This window comes from Perissodus microlepis, chromosome 1 (assembly GCF_051167445.1).
Source record: "Perissodus microlepis isolate ML-2025 ecotype Zambia chromosome 1, ASM5116744v1, whole genome shotgun sequence".
Classification (NCBI taxonomy): domain Eukaryota; kingdom Metazoa; phylum Chordata; class Actinopteri; order Cichliformes; family Cichlidae; genus Perissodus; species Perissodus microlepis.
The window spans coordinates 38,866,897-38,892,785 of NC_140461.1; the positions used below are offsets into that span (position 1 = coordinate 38,866,897).

Below are 25,889 nucleotides of genomic sequence, written 5' to 3' on the forward strand. Positions count from 1 at the left end.
TAACAATCGCGCACACATTCACATGAATGCATTAAGGGCAACTCGGTTTCAGTATCTTGCCCAAAGATATTTGGACATGCACACTGTAGTAGCTGGACACTTAAGCCCTCAGTGGTAGATGACCAGTTCTACCAGTAGTTAATGCCTATAGAGTGTAGCACACAGACTCTGGGATACAAGGTAGAGCAGGTCATCTACTGATTGGACGGTTTGTGGTTCAGTCCCTGGAGGCTCCAGGCTGCATGTCAAATATCCTTGGGCAAGATACCACCCCCAGGTTGCTCTCTGATGCATGTATCAGAGTATGGGTATGTTTTTCTGGTAGATGGAGCATGGCTGTAAAGGATTTGAGGAGCTGATCTAGAACTCTGTATTAAATGGCTCCTCTGTTGTTTATTATGAGCATAGGCACTTCATAACATGCAACTTACATTTCATACATGATAAATGCAGTCTATGCACAAATATAAGTCAGACATATGCAACAAGAACACCCAGCTTATTTTAAACTAGTGGCTGAGACAGGCAAAGGTGTCAGTGCTATACTGCCCTAAACCGGGACACATTTGACAACATTCAATCTCTGCTTTGGAGTTTATCTTTGCATGGATACGGTGTGTGCATTCCTTTCACCATCAGGAGAGGAAATCCTATGCATAAACATGCATTAGCACATAATCAAGCAAGACTGCTGTTGTAAAGGCTAAAGGCTACAGATTGTTTGAACATTTATCCTCACAGACACTGCATCAAAAACAAGCTATAATTCTGTCAAGTCAGAGTTATTTAAAAAAACATATAAAATTTTCACATGTGGCTGAGAGCGAAAGTAATATTCAAAGGCCTCGTTATGTTGTATTTGTGTAATAAGTGATATAAAGGGGCACTCTGGTGATTTGGCTTTTCATCTCCATGAGTCTGGCAACTTGGAAAGGTCATATTTAAAAGACTGAAATTGCTACAATTTATCTGTTAGTCTTGGTGAAAACCTTAAAAACCTTGGACCCTACAGGTCCAGCAATGCAATTTGTTTTCTGTAGAGCCTGGTAACCACTCACATGTTATCTTGTTGTCCGTTATTAAGTACTGACTAGTACTTGAAATTATTAGTAAACTTGTTTAATCAGTTAAGTGCCATTGTCTCTGTCCAGAAATGAATAATTTTAAAGTATGCTAGTCTACCTTTTCTTATGTGATGACAGCATTGAATATTTAAGTAACTGGGGCTGTTGCATTTGTTTAACTTTTACTGTGGATGGCCAAAATAACATTACATCATATGTCAAAATCACATCATACGATATACTGTCAGCACATAACAGAGATCATGGCTAATGTTCTTTAACACAACTTTTTATTTTTGCAGTTAGTTTTGTAGGCCATCATTTCAATAGTAATAATGAGACCTGGGACCAACACAACTTTACTAAAAGGTCAAAAGGTTTGTTAAAACCATGACCTGCCATGTAATTAATCAAAATTTAATTTAATTTTTTACTTAGAAACTTTAGGCCTGTAGTCAAAAATATGATTATTTAGGTATTCGTTCCCTGGAATTATATGGCAAAACAAGGCATTTGGCTGGGCAGGAAGACGGGAAAGTTTTGGGAGTGACATCAGGCAAGAGAGAGAGAGTGAGCGAGCGAGGGAGATAGCGAATTTTGACATTTAGCGTTTTAGGAGTGTGTAGTTTGTGTGTATTGTTGTCTTATGTAGTTAATGTGTAGTGTAGTCATTTGTTTGTTTTGAGTGTCAAAACAATGAAGCCACTACTGAAGGCAGATTGTAAACGCTGTCTGCAGGTGGGAAACAGGAGCAGTGATACACCTGTTGTCAGGCCTGCAGTTTTTAGACCTACGACTGTTCCTCTGTCTTGTTGTGGACAGAAAATATTTTTTGGAGTGACAAAAATGGTAAAATTTGTGTGGCATCTTATCGTGAAACCAGATTGTTCTTTAATTTAGTAGTTTTAAAGGGTTGTACAAAAACGGCTGAGAAATTGGTTGCATTTTTAGGTAAACAGCGTGTTACTTTGCTGTTGGCAAAATTTGTGCATACGTTTTAAAAATGTACGATTTATATTTGCATTTAAAAGTATGAAAATGATTCGCTAAACATGTTTGTGAGTTTTTTCCGACTCTGATTTTATGTTTTATGTGTGATTTTAGATCAGTTGTGTTAATGCGGAATGGCAAAATGAAAAATTGATGAGAGGTTGTGCTAAAACATTATAGCAAACAAGGCAAGACAAATAGTTTTTTAAGGTGAAATAAATATAAAAGTAAGATCAAAAGTATTAAAAAACGGCAAATTATGCCCTGGGCCGCAGAGGGTTAATGGTTAACCTCGTGTAGTGGCTGCATCACATCATGTGATCTCTTGACTGAAATTTGGTCAGTTTTCAGCGTCTTTTCCTTTGTCATTGACAAAGGGGACCAGGTAGCACACCATCCCATGGCCCAACTTAAATAACCCATCAAACACTGCTGTTGTTTAGTTTTTTCTGTCTTCATTTATCTTCAGAGCCTTTAGTTGTTCTGCCCCGAGACTTTGGATGCACTTCCACTTGTTCTCCGGACCACACACTGTCTCACCACTTTTAAATCACGTCTCAAAACTCATCTATTTAGAATTGCATACACCTGGTCTGTCTTAGGCCATTTTTACCTTGCTCAGTTTTTATACTTGCCTTTAAACTTTTATGACTGTTTATGTCTAAATTTTATTTATCATGTTTATTATATATACATTTTTTTATGTTTTTTATGCTATTGTTCACGTGTCATTGTAAGGTGACCTGAAAGGTGCCTATAAATAAAATGTATTATTATTATTATTATTATTATTATTATTATTATTATTATTATTATTATTATCTCCAAAGTAATGGCAAATCTCTATATTTTAGTTTTTTTTTTCAAATAAATAAAAGTTTAAAAGAAAAAACTCAATCAGGTGTCCATAAGGTTAACCTCATGGCTTCATGATTATCTACTGCTAATTTCTACCAAAGTTCCAAAAACAGTGAAAAACAATATTTTGGACAACTGTAATAAACTGTGGTTGATGACTACATATAATTATCAGTCATCAAATGATGACTTTGATTTATCCTGTTCCAATATCTTCAGACGTTCCATCATATTTGTCAGCATTCCAAAACTTGCAATAAACTAAAATGATACTTTAAATTATTCTTAAACATTGCTTAAGTCATGTGTTATCACTATATGGTATTTTTCTTTGTTTCCACTTTTGTGAAAGAATTCTCTTCTTTATATCATCGTCTGCTTTTTTTCTCCAGTCTGTAATGTTGTAAAGGGAAATGTGCGGTCAGTCAAGTGTTTTGTCCACTTGTAAATACTAATTGTGTTTATTACACAAACAAGAAGTCAGGCTCTGGAAGACATCCCTGGCACAAAAGCCAAGGTTATTGTATTGGTTGTATTAGTGTCACTCCAACAATGCTTTTTCAAACAGCAGCACTTCCTTCAATCTTTGCTGATGTGTAAATTCCATGTTTATGTCTGGATTTTATACAATTTTCGATTGTACAGCAGTACATGTGTTCTGGAGCTTCAACATTTTAGAGAAAAACACACACTGTCATTTAGTGAAATGAAAAATGAAAAACCACCACTACCCCCTTACTCTAGTTGGTTGCCACACGTGTTATGATATGTATATATGTGTTTCAGTTTGTTAGTCATCCAAGTGCTGTTCCTCCCATGTGGAGGTAGGAATCGCACTATATGGGTCCATTATGACCTTGGCACAGCGGATGATCATGGCCATCAGCAGTAAGCAGAGGAAGGCGACACAGGCCAAAGTCAGGCCCTGGTCCACATCCACAAAGGCTGGCTCAGCAGTACCTTCCATCTCCATGACTGCTGTTCACTGCTGCTGCTGTCCTCAGACACGCCCACATACCATGCTACCATCCTGAAGACCTGACTGGAAGCACAACAAAGAGATATGGTGAGTGTTATACTATAGATATGTGGAGGCTCCTCACACCCTGCTCATAATCTCTTCAAACTGCCGCCATCAGGCAAAAGATACAGACGCATCAGAACAAAGACTAATAGACTAAGAAGCAGTTTCTACTCTGACATATGTGTTTTATCATAAATTATTATGCACAAGTCAAGTTTATTATAGTTTATTATTTTATTTTATTTAAAAACTGAACAAATAAAAAAGAAAAGAAAAAATGTTTATTTATAGCATATTTGAAGGACATGTTGTTCTGTTTCAGAGCTGCAATGGTAAAAGTCTAATTACCAGTAGCAGCAAGTCTGGTACGTTGAACTATGAACACCTACTCATCAGCTGATCTAAGTATTCAATAAGGGGCATGTCAAGGTTCGCAGGGCAAGCCGTGTGGAGTTATTAAGAAGGGCCCAAAATGCAGGCACTGGCTGATGATGCAAGTAAGCTTTATTAACAGGAGGTGAAAACAAACAAAAGCGAGGATGGCGAGGACAGAACTAAGAAAAGATCTGAACTGGGAAAACTAGAGAACAAACCTGAAACCATAACATGCAGGGAAGAACACGGGATGATGAACAGAGATACGAAGAGAGACACCAGGAAACACAGGCAACCACGCACTGTATACACACACGGAGGGAAACAAGGAATGGCAAACAGGAGGGAGGCACAGCTGATCCTAATTAACACGACGAGACAAAAGACACAGACCTTCAAAGTAAAACAGGAAATCCACAGACTGAACTTACAGACACAGACTCAGGGACACGAAACAGAGCCCAGAGAAAGCACCCGGACAGGGATAACTAGACACTAAACAGAGGAGGCACAGGAAGAAAGCCTAAGACCTAGAAACCCTGAGAACAAAACCTGAAAACTAATAGAGAATGAATGAAATGAAAAAATCAAACATCAAATCAGAACAAAACTCAAAACGCTGGGTCACCAACCGAGCACCATGACAGGGCATTTATTAGAGAACAAAAGGATTTTAAGATGAATTCTAGACAGGACCCAAACACAAAAGTGGAACAACCAAAAACTCACACAAGACACAAAATGAATCTGAGAAACCAGGATATGAACGGTTACTGTGTAACCTCGGTTCTCTTAGTGAGACTATCTTTCTGATCTGTTACATATCCCACATGTACAGCAGAATGACCCCCCATTAGTCAGGTTGTATAAAAGACACTACTGCCACACCTCACAGCTTAACTATAAAACAGCTGTGCAGACATGAAATTGCTGATAGTTTCATTGGGACGTGTTTCCAAGTGTCCTTAAAGTTGGGGAGAGAGTTTCTCACTCAGAGAACCAAGGTTGCAAAATAACAGCATGCTTTCTATCTGTACTGTTATCGCTACGTGTTGGATACACTGTGTATGTTAACGCAGGTCAACAGCAAGCCAAACTCAATTTTCATGAGCCAGGAAACTGAGCGTCTTGCTCCTTTATTACAGTCTTCTCGACGGCTTACAATCTTTTACAACTGTGGCTTGAATAGCTCGATGAAAGTGCTGAGTGAAAAGCCATTGCTTTCGATGGTGTATATAAAGATTCAGGCCACAGGAGACGAAGTTTAAATACAGATAGGCAGGTTTTCTGTACAATGCTTTTTCCCAACTGACTGCAGCTACTGCTTCCCACAATGCATTGCGAGCACAGATTACTCCTTCAAAATAAGATACAGAAAAACTAATGCTGACTGTATAGAACATATTTTTAACTAAATGACTCTCTTTTTTAACATAAATTACCACAGATGAAATATGACATTTTTATCACTAAATTATTATGAACCATTTTTAATCTTTTACTTGGGACAGAACACTCCCCGCCTGGCATTATTGATGCCACAACTACTTTTTATCAGTCACTTCGTTTTCTAAGAGCACAACAACATCCGAAATGGGACGCAGGTAAGTCTTTGAGACTCCCTGGGAAGATGTCCTCACTTCGACCTTTCTGACCTTCCCATCACTGCTTGGAAAGGTGGCTGTGATGATAGCCATTGTCCATTCGTTTCTGGGTGCTTGATTTTGTTTCAACAACACAATGTCGCCTGACTGAAGATTGCGGTGTGTTCCATGCCACTTGCGCCTTGATTGGAGGGTGTTGAGATATTCGTTTCTCCAGCGACTCCAGAAACCATTGGCAAGTGCTTGCACTTGTTTCCATTGGTTCTTGAGCAAGTCTTTTCCACAAAAGTCTCCTGGTGGAGAAGGAAAGCCCTGCTTTTGGGTCAGTATCATTGCAGGACAGAGTATGAATGGTGAGGAAGGGTCAGTTGAAATAGGGACCAAGGGCCTTGCATTGATTATAGACGATACCTCAGCAATTAGGGTACAAAGCACCCCATGTGTGAGACGGGTGTGTTTGTTCTGCAAGAGCATAGAATCCAATATTCGGCGAGTTACCCCAATCATCCTTTCCCAGACGCCCCCTATGTGAGAAGCATGTGGGGGGTTGAACTCCCATGTGCAACCGTTAGCGTGAAAATGGTTGACAATGTCGGGAGGGTTCTTGTTTGGTTGCGCCATGCCAAGCTCCACGCTTGCTGCAATGAAGTTGGTGCCCCTGTCTGACCGCATTTATTTGGCTGGGTCTGTTATTGCAAAGAATCTGCATATTGCATTTATGCAGCTGCAAGTGTCCATAGATTCAATGACTTTAATGTGTACATCTCTTGTAGTCATACACGTAAAAAGTATCGCCCACCTCTTACTTTGTGCTGCGCCACCTCGTGTGCGTCGAGTGACCACTGACCATGGGCCAAACACGTCCAACCCGACATACGAAAATGGAGGGCATGTTTCGAGTCTTTCAGGCGGGAGATCTGCCATTTTTTGAGTCTCTAGTTTCCCCCTGAGTTTCTTGTATGTTACGCAGCGGTGGATAATGGATGAGACCAGTCTTTTGCAGCCTACAATCCACAGTCCAGCTTGCCTAACTGCACTCTCTGTGAACTGTCTTCCTTGATGCACAACCTTAGCATGATAGTGCAGGACAAGCAACTTTGACACATGATGCTTGCTTGGGAGAATTTTTGGATTCTTTAACGTTGGGTCCAATGAAGCATGTTTGAGGCGACCTCCAACTTTGATGAGGCCTTCACCCATGAAGGGTCGAGGGCTACAATGGGGCTAGAGGCATGGATGGTTTGATTGGCTTGTAGAGCAGCATACTCATCAGGAAAAGCATCCCTTTGAACAGACTGGAGAATGAGGTTACTGGCGGCATCCATCTCCTCTGGAGTGCGTGGTTCTCTGCATTTATGCCAGCCCCTGCATGAATGATTTGATGAGTTGCTTGATGAGTGAGAATGAGCTTGGTGAATTAAGAAGGCAATGGCACGTCCAGTGAGGTCCAGCTTGAAAAGCGTTGGAAGCGTTCTGGTGTGAGTCCATTCTTCTGAATCTGAGTAATGAAAGTACCAACTTGTCGGATTTCAGCATCCACTTCAGGTTCAATCAGCTCAAACGATTCATGTGTCTCTGGTTCATGTAGTTTGTAAAGGAAGTCTGGTCCTTTAAACCACATAGTGTCCATGAGCTGCGATGCAGGTACCGACCTGGTTGCTAGATCGGCTGGGTTTTGCTCTGATGTAACATAATGCCACTGTTCAGGGGATGTGGACTGGCGTATACGATGAACTCGATTATGTACGTAGACATAAAAGCGCTTTGAATCGTTGCAAATGTACCCAAGAACCACCCTGCTGTCACAGTAGAATTTGACAGTGTTTGGTTTATGATCAAGTTCATCCAGAATGAACTCCGCCATCTCTACCGCTAGAACTGCTCCACAAAGTTCAAGACGGGGTATTGTGGGTTCTGGTTGGGGTGAAAGTTTTGCTTTCCCAAGCACAAATCCAACTTCACATTGTCCCTCTGCATTGACTGTTTTCAAATATGCTACTGCTGCAATAGCCCAGCTTGAGGCATCACTAAAGACACACAGTTCAGTGTAAGTGGACTTGGAAAGGGAGGCTGGTACATAGCAGCGTGGCACTGTGAGACTGCTCAGATCTTGGAGGGACATTTTCCATGTTTCCCATGCGTCCATCTCCTCTTGGGGGAGAGAAGCATCCCAATCTTGGACTCCATTTGACATTTTGCGTAACAAGAGTCTGCCTTTGATTGTCACTGGCGATGCTAGTCCCAAGGGCTCGAAGATGCTATTAATCACTGAGAGAACCCCACGGCGGGTATAGGGTTTGTCATTGACAGCTACCTTGAAGGTAAATGAATCAGTGTTAATGTCCCAGCACATTCCTAGACTTCTCTGGGCCGGTAAAGCATCGTCGCCGAGACCCAAGTCTTTGATGCCGGAGGCCAAATCCTCTGGCTTGAATGCTTGCATGACTGAGACACTATTCGAGGCGATTTTGTGGAGCTTGAGGTTAGACTCAGCTAAGGATGCACATGTGCACTTGAGCAGGTCGATGGCTGCAGACTCTGTGGGAACTGAAATCAGCCCGTCATCGACGTAGAAGTGTCTCTCGACGAAGTGTCTTGTGTCTGCTCCAAACTTTGCCTCACCTTCCTGGATGGCTCTTCGAAGGCAATAGATGGCTACCGCTAGTGACGGGCTATTACCAAAAACATGTACCCGCATGCGGTACTCCTGCACCTCTTTTGACAAGTCATTGTCCTTGTGCCACAGGAACCTCAAATAATCTCTGTGGTCTGGTCTAACCAGGAACCCGTAAAACATCTGCTGGATGTCAGCAGTGGTTGCAATGAGCTCTTTCCTAAAACTGAATCAGGACACCAAGGAGGGTGTTATTGAGATCAGGGCCTGTTAATAACACTGAATTGAGTGACACGCCAGACTGCTCGGCACTAGAGTCAAAGACCACCCGTATCTGACCGGGCTTCTGGGGATGACATACGCCGAAAATAGGCAGGTACCAGCACTCAGTGTTATCATCAATGGGTGGAGCAATCTCTGCATGGTTGTTTTTAAACAGCTTGTCCATAAATTCTGAGAACTGCTCTTTCATTTGAGGGTTTTTGGTTAAGTTGCGTCTCAGTGAGTTGAGTCTAGACAGCGCTTGGTCTCTGTTATTTGGAAGTGGCAAGCAAGGGAACTTGAATGGTAAAGGAGCAATCCAGTTATTGTTTCCATCTTGGTGGACTTCCTTTTCCATTATCTTAAGGAAGGTCTCATCCTCAAAGGACAGGGCGTGCTGGTTGTCATACTCTGTGCGCTCAAAAACTTTCTCTCCAAGCTTTTCTTCTGCTGCGTTGGGTTTCGAACTGCGTTTTAAGAAGCTACTCTTATGCTCCCCGCCGTAGCATGGTTTTTCTTTGATCTTCATGCTGTTAGGACAAGGAGTGAGGAGAGATGGACGTCCGTTGGAGAGCACGTGAGTTTTATAGGCATTGACCGTTGGCCTGTGAGCATTGAGGCATACTTCCCCCATGATTACCCAGCCTAGGTCTAGGCGCTGAGCAAAGGGAGCATTGTGGGGTCCGTTGACTTGTTGTCATGCCTTGTGGACTTGTATGATGTCTCTGCCCAGTAGAACTGCAATCTGGGCAGCTGGGTCGTGCTTAGGTATCAGAGGAGCCAGATGTTTCAAGTGGGCATGGGCAAGAGCGACTTCAGGTGTAGGTATTTCATCTCTGTTAAATACTATCTCATCACATTCAATGAGAGGAGGAAGGTCTAGACGTGGGCCTTCACCTACAGGCTCAATTTGGAACCCCACTGCTTTCCTGCCGAGCATTTGAGTTAGACCAGCACACGTTCTCATATGGTATGTCAGAGGGCTATCCCTGATTCCAAATAGCTCAAAGAATTCAGGACGTGCCAGCGAGCAATTGCTCTGATCATCAAGAATGGCGTACATCTTAACAGACCGTTCTGGTTGAGCTTTAGGGAAAACTCGAACTAGACATACCTTGGAGCAGGAACGCGGAGGACAGCCTTCACCGCAGATCTCAGTGCATCGTGACGTTACCTTGGGTAGAGTGTTGTCTTGAGGCTGAGGCTCTGGTTCAGGTGCATTTTCTGGCTGGGGTTTTTGACCCGTGTCAGGGTGCATGGCAGAGCAATGTTTTTCACTTTGGCACTCCTCACACTTGACCTTCAGGTCGCAGTCCTTTATTGTGTGCATGGGAGAACAACAGCGAAAACATCATTTGTGTTCTTTGAGTATGTTTCGTCTTTCTTGTAGTGGTTTGATCCGGAAAGCTCTACATTTGGCTAGAGGATGCGTTTTTTTGTGGACTGGATAATAACGTGTTAGATCATCCTCTCTGATACTAGCAGAAGCACTTGTATCAACCTCTGTTCTGTTTACAGTTAGAGGTGATTTGTAGCTAGTTTGTTTGAATGGTGGTCTCTCACCTTTGTTGAGGGGTTGGCTGCTGCATGACACAAAACTTGGATCGTTTCTCGCTTTTGCCTTCTCTTGGACAAACTTTACAAAGTATGAGAATGGAGGGAACGTCAGATTATATTTCTGTTTGTATTTTGAACCAGTGTGGAGCCATTTATCTTGTAAGCTTGGAGGCAGCTTTTCCACTATGGGCTTAACCCCACGTGTGTCAAGGTAAGCGAGGCCTGGGAGGTAGGCTTCGTCTTTAGCAACCTGCAGCTCTAGGAGCAAATCTCCTAGTTCCCTAAGTTTAACATTGTCTCTGTTTGTAAGGCGAGGAAAACTGTCCAGTTTTTTAAACAGGGCATTCTCTACTACTTCGGGTGTAGCATAACAGTCCTCCAGCCTATCCCATGACAACTGGAAGGCAGCTTTGGGGTTAGTGGTATAAACGGCCCGGATTCTTTTAACATGCTCTGAGGACTCTTTACCGAGCCACTTGACTAGGAGATCTAACTGCTGGCTGTGTGTAAGATCAATGCCTCCAGTTGCATTTAAGAATGAAGACTGCCATGCTCTAAAATTTTCAGGGGTGTCATCAAACTTAAAGAGCCCTGTTGTGATTAACTCTCTGCGTGCAAGGAACCTAGCAAAGTCAGCCATAGGTGCATCACTATTGTGAGGAGCATGGTGACTGTTCGGCTCGACATACTCTCTTGGTGGGCCAAAAGTTTCCTCCTCTACGTACATTTTTGAGAGTACAGGTGGAGAGGAGGTTGGTTTCCTTGGAGTGAATGATGGCACCTTTGCTGTCAGTTCAACTTGAGGTGTTCCTTCTTCAGCCGGATGTGACTTTAGCTGGGTTTGATGTTGCATGTACTCCATAGTTCTCTGTCTGATAACTTGTGGTGGGACTGAACTTTTTAAACTTTCTCCTTTTTCTTGTTCAACAGCTGCGGCAGCTTCTAGAACCTCTGCTTTTGCCGTAGCGGCTGCAGCTTTTTTCTCTATCTCTAACATCTGTAAATCCATTTCCAGATTTGCTTGCTGCTTTTTAATTTCGAATTGTCTCTTACTATACAAGGCTTTGGCTGATGGCTGTATTGGCTGCTTCCAATACACTGGACCTTGAGGACAACTTGGAAGATGAGCGCTTGGAGCCAGAGTGTTTGGATTGGGAGCTAGCCTCTGATGATGCTGTGTCTCCATCGCTGTGGCGTAAACTTTATCTTCCACCAACTGCTGACCTGGCTTTTCACTATACTGTTATCGCTACGTGTTGGATACACTGTGTATGTTAACGCAGGTCAACAGCAAGCCAAACTCAATTTTCATGAGCCAGGAAACTGAGCGTCTTGCTCCTTTATTACAGTCTTCTCGACGGCTTACAATCTTTTACAACTGTGGCTTGAATAGCTCGATGAAAGTGCTGAGTGAAAAGCCATTGCTTTCGATGGTGTATATAAAGACTCAGGCCACAGGAGACGAAGTTTAAATACAGATAGGCAGGTTTTCTGTACAATGCTTTTTCCCAACTGACTGCAGCTTCTGTTTCCCACAATGCATTGCGAGCACAGATTACTCCTTCAAAATAAGATACAGAAAAACTAATGCTGACTGTATAGAACATATTTTTAACTAAATGACTCTCTTTTTTAACATAAATTACCACAGATGAAATATGACATTTTTATCACTAAATTATTATGAACCATTTTTAATCTTTTACTTGGGACAGAACACTATCACATCAAGACTATCTGTCCACTCATTTACATATTCCATATGTAAAACAGCGCATGGGGAGACGGTGCGGTCCAATACCTTAAGCACATTCACATGGCCACCAGGTCAGCACCCTGCCAGAAATGAAGGCCAACCCTAAGAAGCAGAGGAGCTATCAGTCTGAAAGACACAAGACTGACACAAAGGGAACCCGCAAGATCCAGGTACCACACTGCAATGGAGTAACTGCTCTGCTGACCCGCACGATACCAGGCTGACTGTGGAGACAACACCTAGTTGGCTACCGCCAAGATACACCCAACACCCACTCTAGAAGGAGGGGCTGTCTGCTCCCTCTTCCTGTCAATGCTGTAAAATCTAAAAAAAACGTGGACTGAGCCAGAACTGCACAAAGGATTAAGGAATAGATCTAGAGTTTGAAAATCTTGAGGGAGGGTTCTTTTACATTTTGAGAGAACCCAACTTAATCTAATTATAAATTAAATGCCATGTTGAGGATATCAGTATCTACATGGATGTTAAAATAACCTTCAGTAATTCTAGAGACTGTGCTGGGAGACACAGCAAAGCTGACAATGCCATGTATTGATGTGCAATCCTGGAGGAGCTGGACTATCTGTGCAACCTCTGTAGGGTCCAAGTATGGCTTTAAGCTTGTGACACTGACCCTAACTAAATGCAAAAATAGTGAAAAACACTCGGAAAGATAAGGAGGGCAGCAATGTTAGTAGCATGTAAAACCATTCCCTTTTTTGGGGTTGTCTCATTGTTGCCTCTCTAGTGCACCTGTTGTGAAGTTTGTTAACACCAAAGTAGCTAAACCTGATCAACAATCCCCTCTGCTACTTAACTAACCAGAGTAATATCCCTGAAGTTCCTTGACTTCATGCTATACTCTGATTCAGAGGTGTTTTTACGTTTTTTGAGCAGTATCAATAACTTCCTTGTACAATTTTGTGACTTGTCCAGGGGCGGGTCACGGGGGCAGCATCTAAGCAGAGAAACCCAGGCCTCCTTGTCCCAAGCCACCTACTGCAGCCCATCCAGGGGATTTCCAGGCCAGCCTAGAAAGATCTAATCTCTCCAGTGTGTCCTTGGTCTATGCCCTCCTCAGAGTAGGACATGCCTCAGAGCACCTCGCCCAGGTGGCACAGGGAGGCATCCCAGTGAGATGCCTGGACCTCCTCAGCTGGTTCTTTTCAATATTGAGGAGCATTGCCTCTAGTCCTAGTCCACCTCGAATGTTTGAGCTCCTTACTCGGAGAAGCCATTCACCTTTCTGAGAAAGTTCATATTCGCTGTAATGTTCTGTCTCAAACTTATGAAGAACGTATTCATAATCTGCTTCGTGAGCCACCATTCTCTTTATTGCCGCTCGTTCAGTTCAACATAAAACACACCCACTTCCGTAAAAACAAACACTCCCCGTTGCCACTACGGTGGACCACAAGGGACAGTAAGAACGGAGTGCAAACATTATAAGCAATACAACATCTCCCTTTTTTTTTTTAAATGTCCGCCAGTGACACAGCTGGTATACATTTCAAAATAGAACATCCTGAACATGAGGATAAGGAACAGTTTTTTCAACACTGTCATGTGTAAAATTACTGTGGCATAAAACTAACAACATCAATGCAACACGGGATATGAACTCATTAGTACATTGACATTTGACATGTTTCTTTTTTTTTCTTTCAGGGCAGCAATCCGCCTACACCCTTTACAATCACAGGTCAAGAATAACCCTCGGTTTGACCACTCGTCCTGATCTGGTGGTCAGTGCAGGGCTAGTGTCCATGGTTGGTGTTTTAGTGTCTCTAGATGGCGACAGGGGCTCTGCTTGTTGTTGAGCTGCACTATCCGGCTGGGTTACCAGATCGGATGTTGGTGCTGAAGGTGCCGGTGACGCCTTGGCGCCTCTCAGGTGCCGCCGGTTACGCCGTATAGTCTGTCCCTCGCCAGTGCGGATCACGAAAGAGCGGGCAGTCTCTGCAGGTCGGATGATGACAGCCGGTTTCCAGGCTCCGGACTCGTGCTGAAAGCGAATGTGGTCCCCCTGCTGCAGCCTCGGTAGTGGTGCGGCGCTGCGATTGTAGTAACGCCTCTGATGCTCTTGTCTTTCCATCCGTGTTTTTTGCACAACCGTCGGGCTTATGATGCGAGGTACCAGGTGGTATCCGGTAATGGGAAGCACTGAGCGTAGACGTCGACTCATGAGGAGCTGCGCGGGTGACCTGAAGCCGTCGACTGGCGTGTTCCTTTGCTCCAATAGGGACAGGTAGGGATCTACTCCCTGAGCATGAGCTTTATCCAGAACTGATTTAGCCGTTTTGACTGTTCTTTCGGCAAGGCCGTTGCTTTGTGGGTACAAAGGACTTGAGGTCGTGTGGACAAAGTCCCATGTGACCGCAAAATCCTTGAACTCTCGAGAGCTGTACTGTGGGCCGTTATCTGAGATAAGCTTCTCTGGTATACCATGTCTGGCGAATATGGCCTCGAGCTTTTTGATGACGGACCCTGCAGTGGTAGAGAATAGCCTTTCGACCTCAAAGTAGCGGCTGTAATAGTCCACAACTACTAAGTAGTCCCGTCCACGCCATGTGAAGAGATCTGAGGCCACTGCCTGCCATGGTCTCTCAGGGATCTGGTGTGGGATGAGAGGTTCTTTGGGATTCGCCGCGCGCCTCTCCTGACATATGGAACAGTTTTCCACCGTGGCAGCTATGTCCTTGCCCATGCCTGGCCAGAAGAGGGCGTCCCTTGCTCTCTGCTTACTCCTCTCAATCCCCATGTGCCCAGTGTGGATTCTCTCCAGCATGTTGTTTCTTAGGGCTATTGGCACTATAATTTTGTCACCTTTGAAGATGATGCCATGGAAGTGTGAAATTTCATCTCTGAAATTCCAAAAGTCCAAAAGGGTTTTAGGGCATTTTTTTCTGTCCTCAGGCCAGCCATCCTGCACAGTTTGCTTCAGCAGGGTGAGCTGCGGGTCGCATCCTGTTGCAGCCTGTGTCTCTGAGAGTTTTTTGTCACTTACTGGGAGGCTGTTTATCACTGAGTGGATCTGGTCCTCCATGCCTTCACTCAGCGTGCTGTCTTGGTCGAGCAATGGTTTCCTGGACAGTGTGTCGGCCACAGGTATGTCTTTTCCGGGCCGGTGCACAATCTCTATGTCGTACCTCTGCAGCTGTAACAGCATGCGCTGCAGACGAGCAGGGGCTACAGAGATCGGCTTCTTCAGTATGTGCTCCAACGGCTTGTGGTCCGACTCAACGATGACTCTCCTGCCGTATATGTAGGTGTGGAAACGCTTGCATCCAAACAGCACTGCAAAGAGCTCTTTTTCGATCTGTGCATAGTTGACTTCTGTTGGGGTCAGTGTCTTTGAAGCATATGCTATTGGGTGTCCGTCCTGCATCAACACAGCTCCCAAACCATACTTCGATGCATCTACCTGTAGCCGTAGCTCCTTGGTCGTGTCGTAGTATGCCAGTATGGGGCCTGGTTCTCTGGTTATGAGATCTTTCATTTGCTGGAAGACTCTGTCGTGGGTCTGATCCCAGATGAACTCCAAGTCTTGTTTGAGCAGCTGACGCAGCGGTGCGTTCACCTCTGATAGTCGTGGTGCGAATCTGGACAGGTAGTTCGCCATTCCAAGGATTGTCTCAAGCTCATTCTTATTCTCAGGAGGTGGCATGTCCTTTATGGCCTGCAGTTTCTTTGGGTCTGGCTGGATGCCCTCCCGGGTGAGTTTGTGTCCAAAGTAACTCACTTCTGTGGCGCCTATGACACATTTCTCTGGATTGAGACGTACTCCTCGCTCCCTTGTGCGCTCAAGCATGGCACGGAGGTTCTCGTCGTGTTCCTCCTTTGTCCTGCCAAACACGAGGATGTCATCCACGATGGCTGCCACTCCATTGAGCCCTTCATACGTCTCATCGATTTTCCTTTGGAAAATGTCCTGTGCTGATATTATCCCAAAAGGAAGGCGCAGAAAACGGTACCTGCCAAAGGTCGTGTTGAAGGTGGTGAGAAGCGATGACTTGGTGGTTAATTGGATGGCCCAATAGCCTGAGCGAGCATCCATGACACTGAAGTACTGTGCTCCTGCCAGCTTTGGTGTGATGTCATCCAATGTTGGAAGCGGATAATGAGGTCTTTTGATGGCTTTGTTTAAATCGCGAGGATTGAGGCACACTCTGAGCTTCCCATTACGCTTCTCCGCGACCACCAGTCCGTTTACCCATTCTGTGGGTTCTTTTACTTTGACGATTATGCCGTTTTTCTCCATGTCATCCAACTCCCGTTTCAGTCGTTCCCGCAGTGTGAAAGGGATCCTCCGTGGGGGGCACACAACGGGCATGGCGTCTGGGTCAATGTGTAAGTCGCATTCTCCTGGGAATTTCCCTATGCCCTTGAACACATCGGCAAACTCCTCCATGACGCTTGTGATCTGTACTGACATGACCAGCTTGACTAGGTTTAGATCCAGGCATGCTCTCAACCCTAGGATGGGGGGTGCTGCAGTGTCTACTATGTCAAAAGTCAGCATCTTGTGAATGTCTTTCTACCTGCACTTCAACTGGCATGTGCCTTTGATGTTGAGTTTTTCTCCTCCATAGCCAGATAGTGTGCGTGTGGGCGGTGCCAAGCTAACCTGCTTAAAGCACTTCTTAAACAATCGGGCAGGGATGACGTTAGCAGTGGCTCCTGTGTCAAGCTTAAAACTCACAGTGTGATGCAGTGAGCCTACTTCTACGTCAGCGTAAGCCTGTTCATCGGCCTCCCCTTCGTGGCACTTTGTTATGGAATCTATGAATAGCTCCGCTTCATCGCTTGGAGTGTCAGGGTTAATAGAGTACACTGGGTTGGGTTGATGTGGTGCTTGTGAACGGCATGCTTTAGCAAAGTGGTTCATTTTATTGCACTTTTTGCACCTCTTCCCTTTTGCAGGGCACCCCTCCTTCTGGCTGTGTGCTCGTGCACATCTTCCACACACTTTTCCCATCTTATTATGATGAGGTGCCCTCCTATCTTTTTGCTGCGTACTCTGGCGCTTAGCGGATACTGCATGCGCGGGCGCTGCTCCCTGCAGGCTCGTGTGTGGGTCAACCATGGCTTTCAATTGCTTTCGTGCGATCTCATAGGAGCGTGCAATGTCTATGGCTTTTTCTAGAGTCAAATCTGACCCTTGGCTCAGAAGCTTTTCTCTGACTTGTGGGAAACTGGTTGCAAAGACAATCCTGTCTCGGACCATTTCATCACTGTTAACGTAGCCACACTGCTTGACTCGGTCACAAAGTGTTCAAATGACTCCCCTTCACCTTGGAGTCTTTCATTAAACTTGTATCTGGCGAAAATGGTGTTTGTTTTCGGCATGAGGTACTGTTCAAACCTGTCGAGATATGTGGTCAGCTTTTTAGCTTCTTCATCAGATAGCTGCCATGTGTTATAAATGTCCCTGCCTCTTTCTCCTACCCACAGAAGAAGATAGCTGCACTGGGTCTCCTCGGGCTTGCCGCTTAGCGGGCCGCTAAACATTAGCTTCACATGTTGTACGAACCTCCGCCAGGCATCGGGAAGATTGGCTGAATCCCAGTCCATCCGTGGTGCAGGAACTCCCGACGAATCCATTTCACTCTGTCAGTGGGCGTTTACTTCGATTTTTTCTGACACCATGTAATGTTCTGTCTCAAACTTATGAATAACGTATTCATAATCTGCTTCGTGAGCCACCATTCTCTTTATTGCCGCTCGTTCAGTTCAACATAAAACACACCCACTTCTGTAAAAACAAACACTCCCCGTTGCCACTACGGTGGACCACAAGGGACAGTAAGCACGGAGTGCAAACATTATAAGCAATACAACATTCGCCACTCGCATTTGTAATTCTTTCAGTCACTACTTAGTTAATGATTTTTAATTGCAGAAGTATTTTAGAGATGTCTTTCAGCGACTCACTTTAGGGGTCACCACAGTGGATCTTCTGCTTCCATCTTATCTCAGCATGTACTAATCCGAGCATCCACTTCTGTCACACCAACTGTAACATGACTCAGTCTTATTCTTGGCCAGAACAACACAATTTACAGCATTGCCTTTCCAGGCTGTTATGGCAGCTAGCTCATATTCCCCATAATACTGAACAGCAGCAGCTGCAGGTGTTCCACATAGACAGTTGCTCTGTCATGTCTGCTGTCTGCAGCTGTCCACTTCCAGCTCCTCTCCTCGCTCTTCTAGTTTCTGACCGGTGCTACTGAAAAAGTGGCGGCATGACTTAATGATGACCACTAACTGTGCTGGCCAGCCTCCCCTGGTGCTGCCACCTGAACCCACTGCACCACACCTCCCCTGCAGCTGAGCTACAGACCACACCCATCATTTGCATCTCCTCTTTCACTAATTCCATGAGTCGTCTCTGCGGTATCCCTCATATACCTTATCCCTTCTATACATTTGCAAACCATCTCAACCTCGCCTCTTTAAGTTTGTCTCAAAACTACTTAACCTGAGGTCTTGCTACTGGCAATGTGCTCAGGGGGGGTTGTCATTAAGTAAGTTGCGACCTGCCACCTAGGGGAATTTCACTCCTAGGAAATATAAAGATGGAATATTTAAGCAAATTAAATAGAAGGCTGCACAGGTTTTAAAATGCAACCCAGTGAGATACATTGGTTTAAATATTAAGATATATTTATTACATGTATAAAAAGAAATCATAAGCAGTTGCAGGCTGGATCACAGTCAAGAGGTGACTGAAGCAGAGCCTATCAGCCATAAATCTGTCCAATAATCAAGTAAAAACAAGAGAAAGGCTGAGCTGGACTCACCAGTTGCTCAGGACCAGGACAAAAAGAAGAAGAAAAAAGGAGCACATACAAACTCACCAACGTTACACCCAGGTACTGTAAAACAAAGGGGGTGTGGAAAAGGACCACCACCATGGACCTCGCATGGCTTCAGGCTTATCCTCCTGGAAGCCAATCCAGCCACTGAAATAATCAACATGAAATGGACATAAAAATCACAAAAGGTAATAAGACATTCAGCACAAGACTTTGAGTTTTAATATATTTTGATGTTTATGGATTATGTTTAAGTTCATTTAGTCATCTTAAGCTCCTGTTTCCCAGTTCTAGTTCTTTGTTTATTAGACTCCCCTTGTGTCTAAGTCTCCCTTCATGTGTTTCAATATTGTCTTTGTCCACCGTCTCCTCCTCTTGCTTACTTATGTCTGTGTGTCCTATGTTGTCAAGCTCATGTTATCATGTCTGCATCTCATTATGTTTCCTGTTTACATGTACAACAAAATGATGGGTGTTCCACACCGCTGTGAATATATACAAAACAGGAGAAAGGCACACAACGGACAGCACAGTGCTTGGAAGAAGTAAGGACGTGGTGTGAGTATAGAGTCCATATGTGAGAGGCCTGAGTGATGAGGGTTACTGAGACCATAGCTCAGATTGGTGAGGTGGGTGGGTAGGGGTGTGGTGTGGGGTGATAGTGTTTGTTAACAGTCTGAATGGCCCAGAGGAAGAAGCTGTTAGTGAGTAAAAATATTGTCCGTGGCGCAAAAAAGGTTGGGGACCGGATTTAGACAATAGGCTGTTGACAGAGTAACGTTAAAGTTCGGTTTAAAAGGATAAAACAATGCTTCTGTTGTGTCGAACTGTATGCACTTGTGGCAGTTATATGGTACATATATTTTACTCTGTCTTTTGCAGACAGCAAGATATAGGCTATAGGCTAGTAGCAGAGCTTTCCGTCACTCATTAACTTAGCTGAAACTCCCCACATGGAGTTGGTCAACCAAACAGAAAAGAGTGTTGCTGCTGCTGAGCCACCTCTTGGTCCTGCACCAGCCAAAACAACTTGATCAACTTGTGTGGAAGCATTTTACACTCAGTGCTGCAGATGAAACCAAACTGTTATGTAATGTGTGCAAAAGTCAGATCAGCAGAGGCAGTTATGTCAAACATCTGTCAACATCTGTTATGCATAATCACGTGCACTTAAAGCATCTTATTCCTGGTACTGTCTGCCAACCCCCCCATAAGCACCAATCCCCCCACCGGCACCACTACTAAAGAATACTTACACTATAATGTTAATTAGAAGTGTAACACAAAAAAACTGGATCTTTACGCCTATTTTGATACTTCCCCCCCTCAACAAATACAAATACCAACTGCTTTGCACATCTCTGCTCTGAACACTGAATTCACTAAAAGCTCTTTCAACATCATGTCCCCCCCCCCCCAAACACACACACACCCTTAATACCATACATAATTCTTATTTACTCATTTATCTGTATCTGTATGTAATTTGTATCCATTCCCTTTATATGTATTTATTTGAATATTTATAGAGATGTTTATGTATTATATATAATGTAAATCAGCGGTCCCCAACGTTTTTTGCTGCACGGACCGGTTTATGTGTGACAATATTTTCACAGACCAGCCTTTCAGGTGTAAATACAACAAAATAAAACCAGTACGGGTACCAAAAAGAAAAAAAGCAGATTTATTCATACCACATGGGAAAAGACCCAGGAGACCCAGGAAACCCAGTTAACGATAAAAACGATTAAAAAAATAATGATAAAAATCGATAAAAACCCTGAAAACCATAAATTTCACACCCAAGCCTCAAATCTCGCGGTCCGGTACCAAACCAGCCCTGGGGGTTGGGGTTTATTCTTTTTTTAAATGACCTCCAACAAGAAATGTTAATGTCTGCTGTTCAATACTGAAGAGATTTAAACTTAGAAATGATGCCACATCATCATTGCCAAATTGGATTACTATAGCATCCCTGACATCACTGCCATGCTCCAACAGCTGCATGTGGGATTGTGTGTCCCCTATGAAAGATTTGTAAATCCTAAAATACATTTGGATGCAGGCAAATGTCTAACAAACACATCTAGATTCTGTAGTTTCACAATTTTCAGGCAACCATATATAATAAGGTCATCTAAACCCTTGCATCTTGTGAGTTATGATCTGCCACAGCCAGGTGTTGGGGTCATTACTCAAGAAAAATAATGCATTACACATTACTCATTACTTATCATAAAAGTAATTGAGTACGTTAAGCATTACATTACTGTGTTACTGAAAAATGTATTACACCCAACACACAAAGTCCAAACTGGCTTCCACCAAAGAGCAGGAAAAAAAAGTACAAAAGAGTTCCCTATACGCATCTTAGCAGTCCCAGATGCACCACAGGTATAACTTCAACATGTACATGGCACAATTGGGTTGCCTTTCTTTAACCAATGATATAGACTTGCCTGTATAACATACGGTAGAGTAAAGATCCATAAATCTTATCTGGAACGGGAGATCCTACAATAGACAGGAGGGCCAGAAGCTTATCACCAGGGCTAAACTTTGCTCTGTGCTCATGAAGTTGTTGTTGTTGTTGTTGTTGTTGTTTAAATGAAAAAAGTTATCAACTGTGCAACTGAATCAAACACAGCCTGCAGAGCTTTCAATGCACTATTAGTTGGAATTCTATCACAGTGCCAACTATTAAGGTTTCTCCTGTCACAATGGGGGTGTACATCCCTAGCATGACTCTTGTGGGTCAATATTTTGTCATCAGCTAAAGCTGCTGTTTCAAGAACATTAGTAATTTTGTGCTCTGATATTCAGTTCTTAAATTACTATAAGACAAATAAATCAAAAGGCCTTTCAAAAGTGTTTGCAGCAGAACACTACTGATTAAAATTAGCCAACAAATCCTCATCAATTCCACATTAGCTTGCCAGGACTGAAAGTGGTGGCTGGATGTCTGTAACATTAACTCAGACTTTAGTTCAAGCTACCCTCTGTGCTTAATGCAAAGTGAACAGCCTGAGCTTTCTCAGTAAATAAACTTTTGAGCAACAAAGTTTGTTTTGAATTCACCCACTGCCTCAAATTAGCCACCTGCTCAAATAAAGACCAAATCAAACATAGGCATGAGACACAAGTTCGTCCTGATATGAAACTTATCCTGGCCACACTGTCCCTGCATCAAAAGCAGCTCCTGCTGCTCAAAATTAAGCCTTGTAGTCACCAGAGGAGCAACTACTGGCTCTAAACCCAAACTATGTTTCTCAGCTAAAACTTTAATAACCATTTGTCTTGAAGACGATAACCTTAACGTCAGTCCATAGTGTCCAGCTATTTTCAACAGCTGTTCCTTGGTATATTTTCTAACAAGATCCAAGAAGGAGAGCCAACAAAAGCTGCGATTGAGGCCATGGTATAGGATGACACAAAACATCAAAGAGAGCAAAACTACTAGAGTTTTCCACTATCTGCCTAACCACAACTAACACTACACCCCTAGTCTTTATGTGCCTTTTACACAAGTAGGTTTGTAAAGCAACCTACAAGCTGGGAACCCCACAAACTCCTGTGCACATGTAGAATTGTCCAGAGGCAACTGACACTAACCATGACACCACAACACAACCAGAATGTGGGAAAGAGAAACGATGCAACCCAAATGGGAAAACACGACTAAAGCTCATCTAAGCAAACACCAATCATTGTTCTCAAGGCGTCCAAACATCTAATCTCTGATGGAAAACAATCACACCTTATTTTGAACACCTAGTGCATCCACCAAAAACCAAACCAAACCTGGCTTAATGCACAACAGGATCAAATGAGCTAATTAGTACAAACTCAAATGCACTAAACTGATCAAACCTGGACAAGCTCTCATTTTAATCTGAACCTGGAGATGTACACTAGCAGTTAAAAGTTTGGACACATCTTCCCATTAAATGTTTTTTCTTTAGTTTCATGACTATTTACATTGTAGATTCTCACTGAAGGCATCAAAACTATGAATGAACACATATGGAATTATGTGGTAAACAAAATGGGCGATCGTGGCTCAAAGAGTTGGCAGTTCGTTCTGTAACCGGAAGGTTGCTGGCTCGAGCCCCGGCTCGGACAGTCTCGGTCGTTGTGTCCTTGGGCAAGACACTTCACCTACCGTCTACTGGTGTTGACCAGAAGGGCCGATGGCGCGATATGGCAGCCTCGCTTCTGTCAGTCTGCCCCAGGGCAGCTGTGGCTACAACTGTAGCTGCCTCCACCAGTGAGTGAATGTGAGAGTGAATGAATAGTGGAATTGTAAAGCGCTTTGAGGGCCCCGAAAAGCGCTATATAAATGCAATCCATTATTATTAAAAAAGTGTGAAACAACTCAAAACATGATTTATATTTTAGTTTCTTCAAAACAGAAACCCTTTGCTTTCATTAGTGCTTTGCACACTCTTGGCATTCTCTTGATAAGCTTCATGAAGTCTTCACCTGAAACGGTTTTCCAACAGTCATGAAGGAGTTCCCGGAGATTGGCCCTTTTGACTTCACTCTGTGGCCCATCTCATCCCAAACTAGGTTTAGGCCTGCTGACTGTGGAGGCACAGCACTTCATCACTCTCCTTTTTGGTCAAATAGCCCTTACACAGCATGGAGATGGTCCAACTAAAAGCAAACTGGATGTGATGGCATGTTGCTGCAGGATGCTGTGGTAGCCATGCTGGTTCAGTGTGCCTTCAATATTGAATAAATCCCCGAAAGTGTCAGCAGCAAAGCACCCCCACACCATCACACCTTCTCCTCCATTCTTCACGGTGGGAACCATGCATGTAGAGACCATCCGTTCATCTTTTCTGTGTCGCACAACGACACGGCGAGTGGAACCCGAGATCTCAAATTTGGACTCATCAGACCAAAGCACAGATTTCCACTGGTCCAGTATCCATTCCTTGTGTTTCTTGGCTCAAACAAATCTCTTTCGCTTGTTGCTTTTCCATAGTCGTGGTTTCTTAGCAGCTACCATAAAGGCCTGATTCGCGCAGTCTCCTCTGAACCGTTGATGTAGAGATGTGTCTGCTACTGGAACTCTGTGTGGCATTTATCTTTCTACAATGTAGAAAGTGGTAAAAATAAAGAAAAAACATTAATGAGAAGGCGTGCCCAAGCTTTTGACTTGTAGTGTAAGTCATGAAAGGGCCAAATCAGAAACCACAGTTTTATTTTGAACAGAAACAAGGAGTGTGAACAGGCTATCTGCAGCGCAACATCAACAGCAGTCAACTTTCAAATCTGTAGAGATACAGGAAGCAAACAGAGTTTACGCAGGGAGGTGATGGATTCTGGAACACTTACAGAAGGACAGTGTGCAGTTTTCAACATTTTGGAAAGGAAGGTGAAGACTTCTCAAATAGCCAGTAACAAGAAAAAGGCCATTTATAGTTTGAACCAGGTGAAGGATGACAAATGGACCTTTCAAGATCAATCAGTGTAAATGTTTAATTTCAGATACGCACCATTCTTTTGCAGAATGTTTTTTGACCTCCACTCATGACTTCTGCATGCAACCTTAATTAAGGGTTAGTTTTTAGTTTAACCAGAGTACCTGTCTAAGTATTTCTCTTGTTCCACACTTCATCAGAAATGACAAATGCATAGGCAAACTTAACCTAATCTCTTTGGACATAGACACTATGCTGGTGCAGGTGTAACAGGCAGACCCTCACTACCCCCCCAACACACACACACACACAGACACACACACACCCTGTTTTCTATTTCTCCCATCTGTTCTAGTCTCTGGTACGGAAATAAGACTGGAGAATTGCAATTACAATCCACTGCTTCCTTAATTTCTACAAAAAAACATCTCACACAGTGCTGCTCAAATACAGCACGGACAACAGTTGGGGTTTCTTACCTGCTTTTCCTCACATCCTGCAGCTGCTGAAGGTAGGACGGCTCTGCTCTGCACTGAGGAGCTGTTATGACTGAGAGTCGGGGAAATGGGACAGAGGAGTGGATGAGGAGACAAGGAAGGATGACAAGTTAATGGAAAGGAAGAACAAAGGGAGGGAAGAGGAAAAGATGATGTTGGGGGCAGATGGGCAGAGAGCAGGGGGGAAGAGTTACTGGTGGCTGCTGCATCTCCGCTCTGCATCTGAGTCTTATAAGCATAGCAGTGCAGAGTGCAGCACACAACCCTACCACTGCTCCACTCTCACTCTCAGTGTGCAGCTGCATGTGTGTCCACCTAACAGATGCAGCAAGTATTTATGGCACTGTATTTGCTGAACTGCCAACAAAAGCTCTGGTGTCATATGCTACAAGTGATAGAATGTTTTCAAAGGTTAAAGAAATTACACCATTTGATGATGTGCATTTACACTTTGAAAAGGGGATGTATTATTTAAGGCATTAATCAGACTAAAAGTTAAATCTGCTTTAAATGAACTGGGGATGTTTGTCTGAATCTATATTTTTCTTTTGATCAACAATAAAAAGATGCAAACAAAACATCACCTTATCTAATAAGAGTTGTGTCTCCAAACTCTGGCATACAATAGCATTACACACTTCCTTCAGAACTGCCAGCTACACATTCACATGAATTTCTCCTTCTACCAAATCCCAAACTCTCTTGAATTGGCCAGGGACTGTGGAGGACATCTGAGTACAGCCAATTCATTGACAGGTTCAAGAATCCAATCAGAGATGATCTGTGTTTTTTGATCTTACGCCACATTCTCCTGCTGGAAACAGCCAAAAGATGGCAACTCTCTGGGATAGAGATGATGGTCAGCATTAGCACTTGGGTAGGAGGTGTTGTTTATATTAAATTGAAAATTACTAAATTGGGTGTGGAAAGTGTGCCAAGAAAATATCCCTTGCACCATTACATCAAAATCATCAGGCTGAACTGTTATAAGCAGGCTTTTATGTCATTATGCCAAATTCTGACCCTAGAATAGAATTGA

At 43.6% G+C, this 25,889-nt stretch overlaps 1 protein-coding gene across 1 annotated transcript; it reads right to left on the reverse strand.

Moving 5' to 3' along the window:
* Window positions 1–341: 341 nt before the first annotated feature.
* ctxnd1 (cortexin domain containing 1) lies at window positions 342–25,075 on the reverse strand. The gene is made up of 3 exons (XM_084923292.1): window positions 24,833–25,075; window positions 18,964–19,068; window positions 342–3,954 (listed from the first exon to the last, which is right to left on the reverse strand). Exon 3 carries the CDS (start codon window positions 3,883–3,885, stop codon window positions 3,703–3,705), a length of 183 nt encoding a protein of 60 aa, XP_084779418.1. The 5' UTR covers window positions 3,886–3,954; window positions 18,964–19,068; window positions 24,833–25,075; the 3' UTR covers window positions 342–3,702.
* Window positions 25,076–25,889: the final 814 nt, after the last annotated feature.

Excerpts from the sequence above, each read along its gene's own strand:
- ctxnd1 (XM_084923292.1), bottom strand. The coding sequence starts at position 3,885 with ATGGAGATGGAAGGTACTGCTGAGCCAGCCTTTGTGGATGTGGACCAG.